The 13,413-nt window shown below is 45.2% G+C and overlaps 1 protein-coding gene across 1 annotated transcript in view; it reads right to left on the reverse strand.

The window, feature by feature from the left end:
• Positions 1-13,413, reverse strand: part of ednraa (endothelin receptor type Aa) — an 86,563-nt gene that overhangs the window by 37,577 nt on the left and 35,573 nt on the right. The window contains exon 4 of the mRNA XM_028802716.2: positions 3,931-4,129. Coding sequence (XP_028658549.2) covers positions 3,931-4,129 — 199 coding nt within the window. The remainder of the gene's footprint in view (positions 1-3,930; positions 4,130-13,413) is intronic.

A 13,413-nucleotide genomic window follows, 5' to 3' on the forward strand; every position in this document is an offset into this window, starting at 1 on the left:
TCATATAACCAGTCCTGGGGATGTCCTCCTCCTACAGCCTCCAAATCCTCATTTTAATACCCGTGTACAGTAGGGGTCCACACCTGCCTACTGTGCCGACAGAAGTATGGAATATACTCTGCTGGTTCAATCTGTTATTCATGTTCAAATGATTCCTTCAAGCATTTAGTTTAGGGTTGGGGGGGAAACATCAAATATACAAGTACTCAATGCAATGTGGCTTATTCTGTATTGAGCACATTGATTACAAATTGTCGCATACATTTTTTTATTTCTTTGAATCTGGTGGACCACATAGTAGTGTATATCCAAAAGGCTGGTGTATATATATATATATATATATATATATATATATATATATATATATATATATATATATATATATATATATATATATATATATATATATATATACACATATATATAGATAGATAGATAGATAGATATAGATATATACAGTGCATCCGGAAAGTATTCCCAGCGCATCACTTTTTCCACATTTTGTTATGTTACAGCCTTATTCCAAAATGGATTAAATTAATTTTTTTCCTCAGAATACTACACACAACACCCCATAATGACAACATGAAAAAAGTTTACTTGAGATTTTTGCAAATTTATTAAAAATAGGAAGAGTCCTGGTGGTTTCGAACTTCTTCCACTTACGGATGATGGAGGCCACTGTGCTCATTGGGACCTTCAAAGCCGCAGAAATTTTTCTGTAACCTTCCCCAGATTTGTGCCTTGAGACAATCCTGTCTCGGAGGTCTACAGACAATTCCTTTAACTTCATGCTTGGTTTGTGCTCTGACATGAACTGTCAACTGTAGGACCTTATATAGACAGGTGTGTGCCTTTCCAAATCATGTCCAGTCAACTGAATTTACCACAGGTGGACTCCAATTACGCTGCAGAAACATCTCAAGGATGATCAGAGAGAACAGGATGCACCTGAGCTCAATTCTGAGCTTTACAGCAAAGGCTGTGAATACTTATGTACATGTGCTTTCTCAATTTTTTTATTTTTAATAAATTTGCAAAAATCTCAAGTAAACTTTTTTCACGTCGTCATTATGGGGTGTTGTGTGTAGAATTCTGAGGAAAAAAATGAATTTAATCCATTTTGGAATAAGGCTGTAACATAACAAAATGTGGAAAAAGTGATGCGCTGTCAATACTTTCCGGATGCACTGTATATATATATATATATCCATCCATCCATCCATCCATTTTCCAACCCGCTGAATCTGAACACAGGGTCACGGGGGTCTGCTGGAGCCAATCCCAGCCAACACAGGGCACAAGGCAGGAACCAATCCCAGGCAGGGTGCCAGCCCACCGCAGGACACACACAAACACACCCACACACCAAGCACACACTAGGGACAATTTAGAATCAACAATCCACCTAACCAGCATGTCTTTGGACTGTGGGAGGAAACCCACGCAGACACGGGGAGAACATGCAAACTCCATGCAGGGAGGATCCGGGAAGCGAACCACAGGTCCCCAGGTCTCTCAACTGCGAGGCAGCAGCGCTACCCACTGTGCCACCATGCCACCCTCTATATATATATATATATATATACTGTATATATTGTGGTGGATGGCTGGTACCCATGCCCAGCCAGGATGCTCTTTTGACACTGGATCCGGGGAAGCACTCATGGGATGCACACTACGTCCCCTGGAACACTTGGTGGCAGCCTCCCTGGGTTGCACCAGGGCTACAATTGTGTTACACCAGAGCTCATCCTTGTTGAGGTACATGACCACCGCCATGGGAAGCTGCATGGCTACCTGAGCCCGTGTGGGCGGTGATGCAGCCACACCCGGAAGTGCAGCCTTAATTAGGTTAATTATCACCTGAAGCACTTCCGGTTGGGCTATAAAAGAAGCCTGCAGCCACTACTCAGGAAGCCAGAGTCAGGAGAAGGAGGACGAAGCTGCCTGGGATCAAACCTCGGATGTCAGTGTCAGAGACGAAGCCCCTTTACGTCTGAGGTTCGATTCCCCGAGAGGGGAGTAGTAGAGTGTGTACGACTGATGAGCCCAAATGAGGGCGAAACATGTGTCACGTACTCTTTGCATTATTTGACAGTAAACTATGCAACATTCCATGATCTGCTTCTCGCAACTAAAAGAGGGCACCGTGGTGGATGTTTGCCGAATGGCAGACCAACCACAAGCGCTACCTGGTAGGTAACCACCCACACAATTCATGTCATTGAGACTCAGTCTACGAATGCAATGAATATATATATATATATATATATATATATATATATATATATGGTTGAAATAGTTTACTGTCAAATAATGCAAAGAGTACGCGACACGTGTTTTGCCCTAATTCTGGGCTCATCAGGCGTACACACTCACTGCACCCCCCCATCGGGGAATTGAACCTCGGATGTCAGCGCCAGAGGCGAAGCCTCTAACGTTGCGCCACGGTGTGTGGTTCATTCATTTGACAGTTTGTAGATCGGGGTAATTACATTCATTGCATTCGTAGTCTGTGTCACAATCTGATTGTATGGATGGTTACCTGCCAGGTAACGCTTGTGGTTGGTCAGCAAGTCGGCTAACATCTGCCACGGTGCCCTCATTTCAGTTGCGAGAAGCAGATCATAGAATGGTTGAAATAGTTTTTACTGTCAAATAATGCAAAGAGTACGCGACACGTGTTTCGCCCTAATTCTGGGCTCATCAGGCGTACACACTCACTGCACCCCCCTCTTGGGGAATTGAACCTCGGATGTTAGCTGACTTGATGACCAACCACAAGCGTTACCTGGTAGGTAACCATCCATACAATCAGATTGTGACACAGACTACGAATGCAATGAATATATATATAATATATCTTCATCCATCCATTATCCAACCCGCTATATCCTAACATAGAGTCACGAGGTCTACTGGAGCCAGCCCCAGCCAGTACAGGGTGCAGGCAGGAACAAATCCCAGGCAGGGCACTAGCCCACCACAGTATATGTGTGTGCATATATATATATATATATACTGTATATATATATATATATATATATATGTATATATATATAGTATATATATATATATGTATATGTTTATGTATATGTGTATGTATATATATTGTGACAGATGGCCAGGGCCCATGCCTGGCCAGGGCGCCCCTTCACCACATCTGCCAGGGGGGCAAGGGTGGAAAGCCCAGTATCTTCCCCTGGACGCTAGATGGCAGCATCCCTGGGTTGCAGCGGTGCCTCAGACTCCCCCAGGGCTTCATGGGGGTTGGAGTTCTGTGCAGCTCTGTGGGGTTCCGCAGGTTCCGCCAGTGGGTGCTGCAAGAGGAGCGGCTGGCCCCTTTTGGGCACTGGTTTCACCTTACCCGGAAGTGCAGCTGGATGTCGCTAATCAACCACCTGGAACACTTCCAGGTGCCTGATAAAAGGGAGCCAGGAACCACCACTCAGTGGCCAGAGTCGGGTGGAAGGAGGATGAAGCTGTGGAGGAGTGGTGGTGGAAGAAGAGAGTTTTATTTGGTGTGATTTCAGTGCCTGGGACTGTGTTGTGGCTGGAGGGATTACGGGGAAGTCTTTTATTTTATATGTGCCTCCGTGTCCATCTGTGTCGGGTCAGGCGCTTATATAGCGCCTTTTATTACAATATATATATGTATGTATATATATGTATACAGTATGTATATGTATATATACAGTATGCCCTGCAGTGGGCTGGTGCCCTGCCCAGGGTTTGTTTCCTGCCTTGCACCCTTTGTTGGCCGGGATTGACTCCAGCAGACCCCCGTGACCCTGTAGTTAGGATATAGCGGGTTGGATAATGGATGGATGGATATATACAGTATATATATAAATCACAAGCAGGCACAATATGACAGGAAAGGGTGAGGGTATGTCATTCACACAGGACTCCACAGCAGGCACCTACCTTCATGAACGAGGACTGGGCGTTCAGCATACATATGTGGTAATCACGCCCTCGGTATTCCATGGAGATGATGTCAAAGCCTACGGCCTCTGGAACTGCGAGCAGGATGGACAAGACCCAGATGGAAATGATCTTGATGGCCGTGAAGACGGGAATCCCCACTCCCTGGACGCGACTCCAAGAAGCAACAGCCTTATACCTAGAAGAGTGGACAGCAGATAGTTGAGTTTTATGTCACCTACATGAGGTTATCATGGATGCAAAAGTCAAATCATTTGTCATGTGTATGTGCTGTAATGGACTTACTTGCATGTCTCCTGTTAGGGTTCCTCTTGTGTCTGGTGTCCATGTTCTTGTTGTCCGTATTTTTTTGTTCACTTTTGGGTCATTGGTTAATGTTAATGTTACTATTCATGTATTATGTGCTGTGGCTGGGTGTGAGAATGAGCAGCCATACCACCTGCACTCCAGAACAGGTCACCCACCTGAAGCCAAGCCTGTCCGGGCCCGGCCAATACTTGGATGGGAGATCATCTAGGAAAACCCTGGGTTGCTTCTGATGAGGCCAGCAGAGGGCTCTTACTCTGTGGTCTGAATGCGGACCCGAATGTCATCAATGCAGTGACGGGGACGCCGTGTTGTAAAAATGGCGCCGTGTTTCGGATGAGACGTAAAACCGAGGTCCTGATTCTCTGTGGACATAATAGATCCCTGGCCGTCCTTTTTAAAGGGTGGGGTGTATCTGTAAGTCCTGGCTAAATTACCCCCCCCCCCCACAGCCTAGTTATTCTGGCCCCCTAATTTTCCCTCGCTCTAATGGCTATTTCTCTCTCACAACTTGACCACCTAGTAGCTCATGTACAGTGAGCGTATTTGCGCAAAAATGGCTGCCGTCACATCATCCAGGTGTATGCTGCACATTGGTGGTGGTTGAAATGGCTCCCCCCTCACTGAAGCGCTTTGAAAACTGAGAAAAACACTATAGAAATGAATTATTATTAATAATGACAGCTGAGCATGCGGTAAGGACATTTTCAGGCGCCCAAGTTATTATCCAAACACAGCAAAATAAACAGAAATAAACAAAAACAATTCCCGTTGGTGTGCGTCCCATCAGCGGGAATTTTAGAATAAACAGTCGCTGCTAGCAGAGCTCCTTCCGGCAGGTTGCTCTTGTCAGTAAATGACGGCTCTTTCTGGGATTTTATGGTGGCTGGACCAGAGGGGGCGGAGTTAAATGCCTTCACTAGGTGGCTTCTCACTATTGTGGTTAAAGGAGTGTGATAGCGTGAGCAGCAGTGCCCCCTATCGTCTTGGTGGGTTATTACATACCTCGACTGAGCCTGCGAGGAGGTCCTCCAACGCACATACGTGACACTGCATTGTGTACTCTGCCTTGTGTTTTGTGGGTGGATCCCCCCAAAGTGGCGGGGCCACCTGCCAGTCACCACCGGGAGCTGCAATCTGCCCTATAAATCTGGAGGGTCTCCCTCAGTTCCTGGTGGTTCATTTTTCAAATGCACTCGGGAGTCGGTGACTGTTCTACTGTGCTTTTGTGATTTATTTATTTTTTTGGTGATTTTTCTGGATTCCTGACCTTTGTTGCTATGTTTTTGGACCATTCTTCGGATTCTGTGTTGACTTCTGCAGGCATTGTTTGCCTCTTTGGAATTTCACATTTATTTTGTGAAATAAACCTTTTATTTTTTAACAATTCTGCATTTGCCCCAATTACTAGCCAGGGTCTGATGGTGATTTCCCCCTCTTTATGGAAGTGCTTTTTGGGACTTTCAGGTCATGACTTCTTTTTCTTACAGCGTTTCTCAAACTTTAAGTATTTGCGACCTGAGTTTTCATAACAGTAGTAATCGCGCCCCCCCCCAAAACGTTTTTTTGAAAGGAGCCCACTAATACCAATTTGTTCTTTTTTAATTAATGATATATCATAGACTGCGGTGGGTTGGCACCCTGCCCAGGATTGTTTCCTGCCTTGTGCCCTGTGTTGGCTGGGATTGGCTCCGGCAGACCCCCGTGACCCTGTGTTCGGATTCAGCGGGTTGGAAAATGGATGGATGGATGGATGGATATATCATAGATGCATATTTTATTATACCTACTTAACTTTTATCGACATTTATCTAACTCTATTTTTATTTTTCTAGTATCAGAATGTAGTTTAAGTTAATTTGTTTTGGTTTCAATTGATGTATTTTTCATATTTTCGATTCTTGTTTTCTTTTTTTCACATCTTCGCACCCCCCTTTTTGTTACTTCGCACCCCCCTAGGGGGGCCTGCCCCACAGGTTGAGAACCACTGCTTTATTAGAAGAGTTGACAATGCAATAAAACACAAAAATAAATAATTAATTAAAAAGCAGACATATCATGTAGCATATCTGTTATGTCTGCAGTGGGATGGCGCCCTGCCCGGGGTTTGTTTCCTGCCTTGCGCCCTGTGTTGGCTGGGATTGGCTCCAGCAGACCCCCGTGACCCTGTAGTTAGGATATAGCAGGTTGGATAATGGATGGATGGATATTTAACAGTTATAAAAATAGCATTGGGCGGCACGGTGGCACTGTGGGTAGCAGTAAGGAGACCTGGGTTTGCTTCCCGGGTCCTCCCTGCGTGGAGTTTGCATGTTCTCCCCGTGCCTGCGTGGGTTTCCGCCCACAGTCCAAAGACATGCAGGTTAGGTGGACTGGCGATTCTAAATTGTCCCTAGTGTGTGCTTGGTGTGTGCTTGGTGTGTGTGTGCCCTGCAGTGGGCTGGCGCCCTCCTCGGGGTTTGTTTCCTGCCTTGCGCCCTGTGTTGCCTGGGATTGGCTCCAGCAGACCCCCGTGACCCTGTAGTTAGGATATAGCGGGTTGGATAGTGGATGGATGGATGGATGTCTATTATGTTTCAGCCAAAGTTCCTCCCCTGGCTGGAGTTCAGTCCTTGCTTTATGTTATTTTTACGTTATCTATTTATGTTAATTATCTGCTTTGCTCTCCATGCCTGTGGTATGGTCCATGTGCTTTGTGGGCGGTTCCCCTAAGAGGCAGGGCCACCTGTCCATCATGGATTAAGGACCGCCTCCCAGCCCTGTAAAGGCTGCTGGGAGTTGAAGTTCAGAGTAATTCATTTGGTGGATTTTGGTGGGTCTCGTAAGTACTATGCAAAATTAATTATTATAAATATTATTATTATTATTATTGTATTTTATTTTATTTTTATTATTATTATTGGCCTAAGAGAAGGTTTATGGATGTGGTGAGAGAGGAGGTGATGGGTGTAACAGAGCAAGATGCAGAGGACATGAAGATATGGAAAAAGATGATCTGTTGTGGTAACCCCTAACAGAAGCAGCCGAAAGAAGAAGAAGAAGATTATTATGTCAGTCAGTCAGTCATTTTCCAACCCGCTATATCCTAACACAGGGTCATGGGGGTCTGCTGGAGCCAATCCCAGCCAGCACAGGTCGCAAGGCAGGAAGAAACTCCAGGCAGGGCGCCAGCCCACCGCAGAGCACACACACCCACGCACCAAGCACACACTAGTCTTTGGACTGTGAGACGGGAAGTGGCCAAGACGGTTTTTTGCTTGGTGGTCATCTTTGCATTGTGTTGGTTCCCACTGCATTTCACCAGAATTTTAAAGAAAACCCTCTACAACAACACGGATTCGGAACGCTGTGAACTGCTGACGTAAGTCCACTTGACGGCATGTGTTTGCTTATTTTACTGACGAGTGCTAAGGGTAAGTGCCCTGCCTTGTGATTGCAATTCCTTCTTAACAAAGGAAACTGTAAATGAGCCGGGTTCCGTTTTATCATATAAATTATAAACTGTAAATGAGCCGGATTCAGTTTTTATCGTATGAATTATAAACTGTAAATGAGCCAGGTTCAGTTTTATCATATAAATTATAAACTGTAAATGAGCCGGGTTCAGTTTTATCATATAAATTATAAACTGTAAATGAGCCGGGTTCCGTTTTATCATATAAATTATAAACTGTAAATGAGCCGGGTTCAGGTACACAAACAAACAGCTCTCCTCTTTTCTCTCCGACATCAAACTACTAGACCAGGGGTCTCCAACACGTCGCTCGTGAGCTACCGGTAGCTTGCGCACCCCTTTCCAAGTAGCTCAACAAAGGGTTAATGAATCCTACATCAATTTGAAAACTTGATTAGTCAAATTAGGGGTGGGCGATCTTTCCAAAAAAATCATATCACGATCCTTTTATCCACAATCTGAATTGCAGTCTATCTTTTCAATGTGGCAGACAAGGCAGGAAACAAACCCCGGGCAGGGCGCCAGCCCACTGCAGGGCACACACACACACACCCAGTAGGGACAATTTAGGATTGCCAATACATCTAACCTGCATGTCTTTGGGAGGAAACCCACGCAGACACAGGGAGAACATGCAAACTCCACGCAGGGAGGACCCGGGAAGTGAACCACAGGTCTCCTTACTGCAAGGCAGCAGCGCTAACCACTGCGCCACGGTGCCGCCCCGCAGCTTGTTTTGTGTCTCATTATTGTTTGGCAGCTAATTACGGAAAAAGAAACAACTAAGGGGCCTGAGTCAAGTTAGTTAAAATTAAGGCAAAAAGTTAATTAGCAAAGACTGGTCACTGGTTAAGAAGATGGTTAGAATGAAAACCTGCAGCCACTGCGGCCCTCTGCGTGGGTTTCCTCCCACAGTCCAAAGACATGCAGGTTAGGTGGATTGGTGATTCTAAATTGGCCCTAGTGTGTGCGCTTGGTGTGTGTGTGTGTGTGTGTGTCCTGCGGTGGGTTGGCACCCTGCCCAGGATTGGCTCCTGCCTTGTGCCCTGTGTTGGCTGGGATTGGCTCCAGCAGACCCCCCATGACCCTGTGTTTGGATTCAGTGGGTTGGAAAATGGATGGATTTGTTTTCTCTGGTTTATCTCTTATTTTGCTCTGCTACTTGGATCGTTCTTGTGGATTTCGAATTGGGATGTCTACGTTGCGTTACTTTTAGCCAAGTCCTTTCTTGGTAATTTTGCACTTTTGTTGTATTTGTACTTTTCTACATTTGCATTTATTTGCTTAGCAGGCTCTTTTTTGTAACATGACATACAGTGCAGGTCAACATAATCGAATAACATCAGTTGATGGACTGTTTTCAACATGTGTAGCAGGACAATTTTCAAAACTTGATCACCATAGATGAAGCGCTATAAAGCTAGCATAGCAAAAATATGATCAATTTAAGAATAAGTCATAGCCAGGATTGGCAAGACAAGGGCAGTTTTCCTCAGTCTGGGCTTCCAGGGACCTCTTCAATTCCAAAGCGATGTTAGTCCTGCTCTTTGGAGTTGAGACATGGAGGACCACTGAAACCACCAATAAAAAGGTGCAGACATTTATTATCAGGTGTCTAAGAAGGATGCTCTGGATTTGCTGGCCTGATACCATCAGCAACCAAAAAACTGAGGCAGAGGACAAGACAAGAGCCGATAGAGGAAGAGACTCTCCAGCGACGTTGGAGGTGGATAGGCCACATCCTCCATAAGTCTCAAGCATCACAAAGCAAAGGAATCCCCAGGGCAAGGAGGAAGAGATGCCATCCAAGAAACCCCTGGCAATCGGGACCTGGAAGCAGATGCCAAGAAGACGAACCGCACCTGGGTGTGTAGAGCACTTGTCAGTGACCTAGGCCCTAAGAGGGGCACCAGGCAAAAGTAAAGTAAGAAAGCCTCATGACCTGATGACCAGCACCTATCTTCATAGACACGCTACATAAGGCCGTCACATCATTATTCTTCACGCAAAGAACCAGACGCACATGGAATAAATGAGCCAGCAGTGTGGTAGAGAGCAGGGACCTTCAAATCTCGACTTGATGGTAAATGAAGTGAATAGGATGGACAAATTCTCTGGGCTGAAAGGCCTGTACTTGTCACAATTGTCTAATACAGTAATCCCTCACTTATCGCGGAAGATAGGTTCCAAGGCCGACCACGATAACTGAATTTCCGCGAAGTAGGGACACCATATTTATTTAATTATTTAACGTGTATTTGGACATTTTTAAACCCTCCCTGTATTGTTTACAACCCACCCTTTACTCTATTAATAACAGGGACAACTGCTAAGCAATATGAAATCGGTAGATAAGTTTACACTTACTGTATAGCGAAGTACACGTAGCTATATATGACGTGATGATGGTGATGAATATGCTGCGCAGTAAAAATGATGACAATGAAGGTGATAATCCCCTGAATGCAGTAGCAAGAGCACGTTAATGTTGAATGAGTGAGATGAGACTTCCTGGTTAATGCAGCACTCCGTCGCTGAGCCAATCAGCAGCACACAGGAACTTAACTGCGTGCTCTGATTGGGTAGCTTCTCAGCCATCCGCCAATAGCATCTCTTGTATGAAATCAACTGGGCAAACCAACTGAGGAAGCAAATACCAGAAGTAAAAAGACGTATTGTCTGCAGAAACCCGGGAAGCAGCGAAAAATCCGCGTTATATATTTAGATATGCTTACATATAAAATCTGCGAAGTCGTGAATCCGCGAAAAGTGAACCGCGAAGTAGCGAGGGATTACTGTATTCACTTTGCCCTTTTGGGACCCCCAAATGCTCTTTTCATAGTCTCCTGCTAACCTTGATCTGTACGTCTGCAAAATTCTACCACAGAATGCTTGCTCTGCATGGCGCTATATGGGACGTTCCCCCTGAAAGGCTCTCGTTCAATCCCTGGTATGGGATGATGGCCTTGAAATGCACTTTTGTGTTTGCAGATTTCCAAGTGCTGTTTTTTTTTTTGTTTTTCCAATGCCAAATATATTTTTAAGAGTTTTCTTTCCATATTTCCTAACAGATTGGCATCTTGGCCCACAAACAGGTGCAGATGTTCCCAGATAAGTGCGCTTTGAGGTCTCCGGGATCAAAAGCTGGGCTCTGTTTCACGTGATGGCAGAAGTACAACGAGAGAACAACTGGAGCCGTAAGTCGCTTCCGTGCAGATAGTCATCAGCATTCTGTTATAAGTGCTCGCTTTTTAAGAGTCTCCCGGGACCCTCCACCCACCAACAACCCCCCCCAGTTCAAAAGTTTATCCTGCATCCTGGTAAGATGGGTGACCTCCTGCCATGCAGCACACCCATACTCTACTAGAACTGACATTCTTTGTGAAATCTGCCAGCAGAGAGAAGCGGGACACTGTCCTCACATCTCCTCTGTGATCTCACACATCAGATGTGCAGCTCAGAGCTCATTTTGTGCCATTAAATGCATGCCAGGCACTCGCGGCGCTCAAGCCCACCATCTATTAGGAGCTGAAGGAGAAAAAAATGGATTGTGCAGCTGTCGGGTTTTATGGAAATCATTCAAGTCTAAATTGGTAGATAATGCCACACTCCACCATTAAACCCATAGCTGTCCATGGTGGTGATGACTGGCAGTTTTTATAACTGGAGCCATACGGCAATGATAAAGCAGTGCCATCGATTTGTGTCACTGTGGCATAATTATGAGGTCAGATTGGTACACTTGAGGGCGGAAAAGACTTTTTAGTTATTGGCCCATTTTTGGTGATGGATTGCAGTGGTTTATGGTGGAGGATTAAATCTTCAAGTGGAGACCCGTACAGAAAGTATTCCGCCACCTTCACTTTCTTCACACTTTATAGTTCTTGTAGATTCCCTTTAAAATGGATACATTTGCCAGTCTTGCCCCCTCAGTCATTGACACTCAATAATGAGAAAGTGAAAAAAAAACCCAACACATTGTAATGGAAGGTGTGCAGGGGTGAGTCTCCTTGCCGGGATGGACTCCCTTCCCTTACCTGGAAAGACTGGGCATAAAGAAGAGTGGTGGCGTGTTCTCTGCTTTAGCTAGGATGGTGGCAGAAGATGCCAGTGCAGAAGACACACCGTTTATTGTACCAGAACTTGGGTCTGTGCAGTTGTGTTTGGTGTTGGGGCTCTGGGGTGCCCTCTGGTTGTTAAAACGTTTTGAAAAAGGTTTGCCACTGTCGATCCCCATGCTCCTCTGATGATCACACTGATTCACTAAGGGGTGAAAAACACTTGGGAAAAGGTGGGTCCGGCACCAAAAAAAGGTTGAGAAACCTCATTCTAAATAACAGGTTTTGCTTGCCTTATAGATAGATAGATAGATAGATAGATAGATAGATAGATAGATAGATAGATAGATAGATAGATAGATAGATAGATAGATAGATAGATACTTTATTAATCCCAATGGGAAATTCACAATATCATTATATAATAATAATAATATTATTAATAATTAATAATTGTAATATTATATCATAATTTCCCAATAGTCCTGACCGATATGTCAAGAAGTTTAGCGGTAACCGAAACTGCACATCTACAGGTATTTCCACAATATAATTATAGGAATATTGGCGTATTGATGACCCGGCTGATCATCTACACAGTCGTGAGCTGACGTTAGCTCTTGAATGCGTTCTCACAACAGCAGGTGGAAATTTTTGTCCTGTTGCTGTTTCTGTTACATGGGAATTTTCCAGCAGCCAGTCGACACGGACCGGGAATGAACTTGTCATTTACATCACCAGCTTCCACTCGTTCACCTCCCTGTTCACCATCTACAGCGCTAGGTGAAGTCCCTCCAATGAGGAAGGGGACAGTCAAGAGAAATTTAATGATAAGCAACCACAAAGTTGAGACCAGTGGGGGGAGGGGGGTGGGGGCTTGGGTCGACCCGTATGCATTAAAAGTGCTCACCTGTTAGAAGGGACAGACCCATGGCTCGGTGCCATCTTAACGTATGGGCAAGCTGGGCAGTTGCCTGGGGTCCCATGCTAATCTATGTATGTTGTGAATTGCTGAGTGGTTGTGTAGTTGGGGTCCCCCAATGCACTGCTTTGTCCAGGGGGCCTATAATGCTGTTAAGATGGCTCTGACATGACAAAGCGCTTTTGGGGAGTTGAATAAGTGCGACGGGCAATCCGCAATTCAGTGTTTTGAAGACGAAAATATAATCCTACCAAAAATAGATTTAAGTTGGTCCTACTGACCAACTTTCTTCATGCTTTACTGTGGTGTAGATTTGCTATTTTTGACCCTCAATCAACACTCAACAGGCCGTAACGACAAAGTGAAAAAACACATTGTAATGGGCGGGCCTCCCTGCCAGGATGGACTCCCTCCTCTTATCTGGCCGGAAGGCCCAGGTGGCAAATGGGTAGAAAGAATGGCCTTAGTCAGGAGGGTGGCAGAAGATGTCAGTGCAGAAATGAGCATACCAATGGGATGGACTCCCTTCTCTTATCTGGCCGGAAGACCCAGATACCAAATTGGCAGAAAGTATGGCCTTAGTGAGGAGGGTGGCAGAAGATGCCAGTGCAGAACTGGGCACTCCAATGGGATGGATTCCCTTCTCTTATCTGGCCAGAAGACCCAGGTACCAGATAGAAGGAAAGAATGGCCTTAGTAAGGAGGGTGGCAGAAGATGCCAG

This window comes from Erpetoichthys calabaricus, chromosome 5 (assembly GCF_900747795.2).
Source record: "Erpetoichthys calabaricus chromosome 5, fErpCal1.3, whole genome shotgun sequence".
NCBI lineage: Eukaryota > Metazoa > Chordata > Cladistia > Polypteriformes > Polypteridae > Erpetoichthys > Erpetoichthys calabaricus.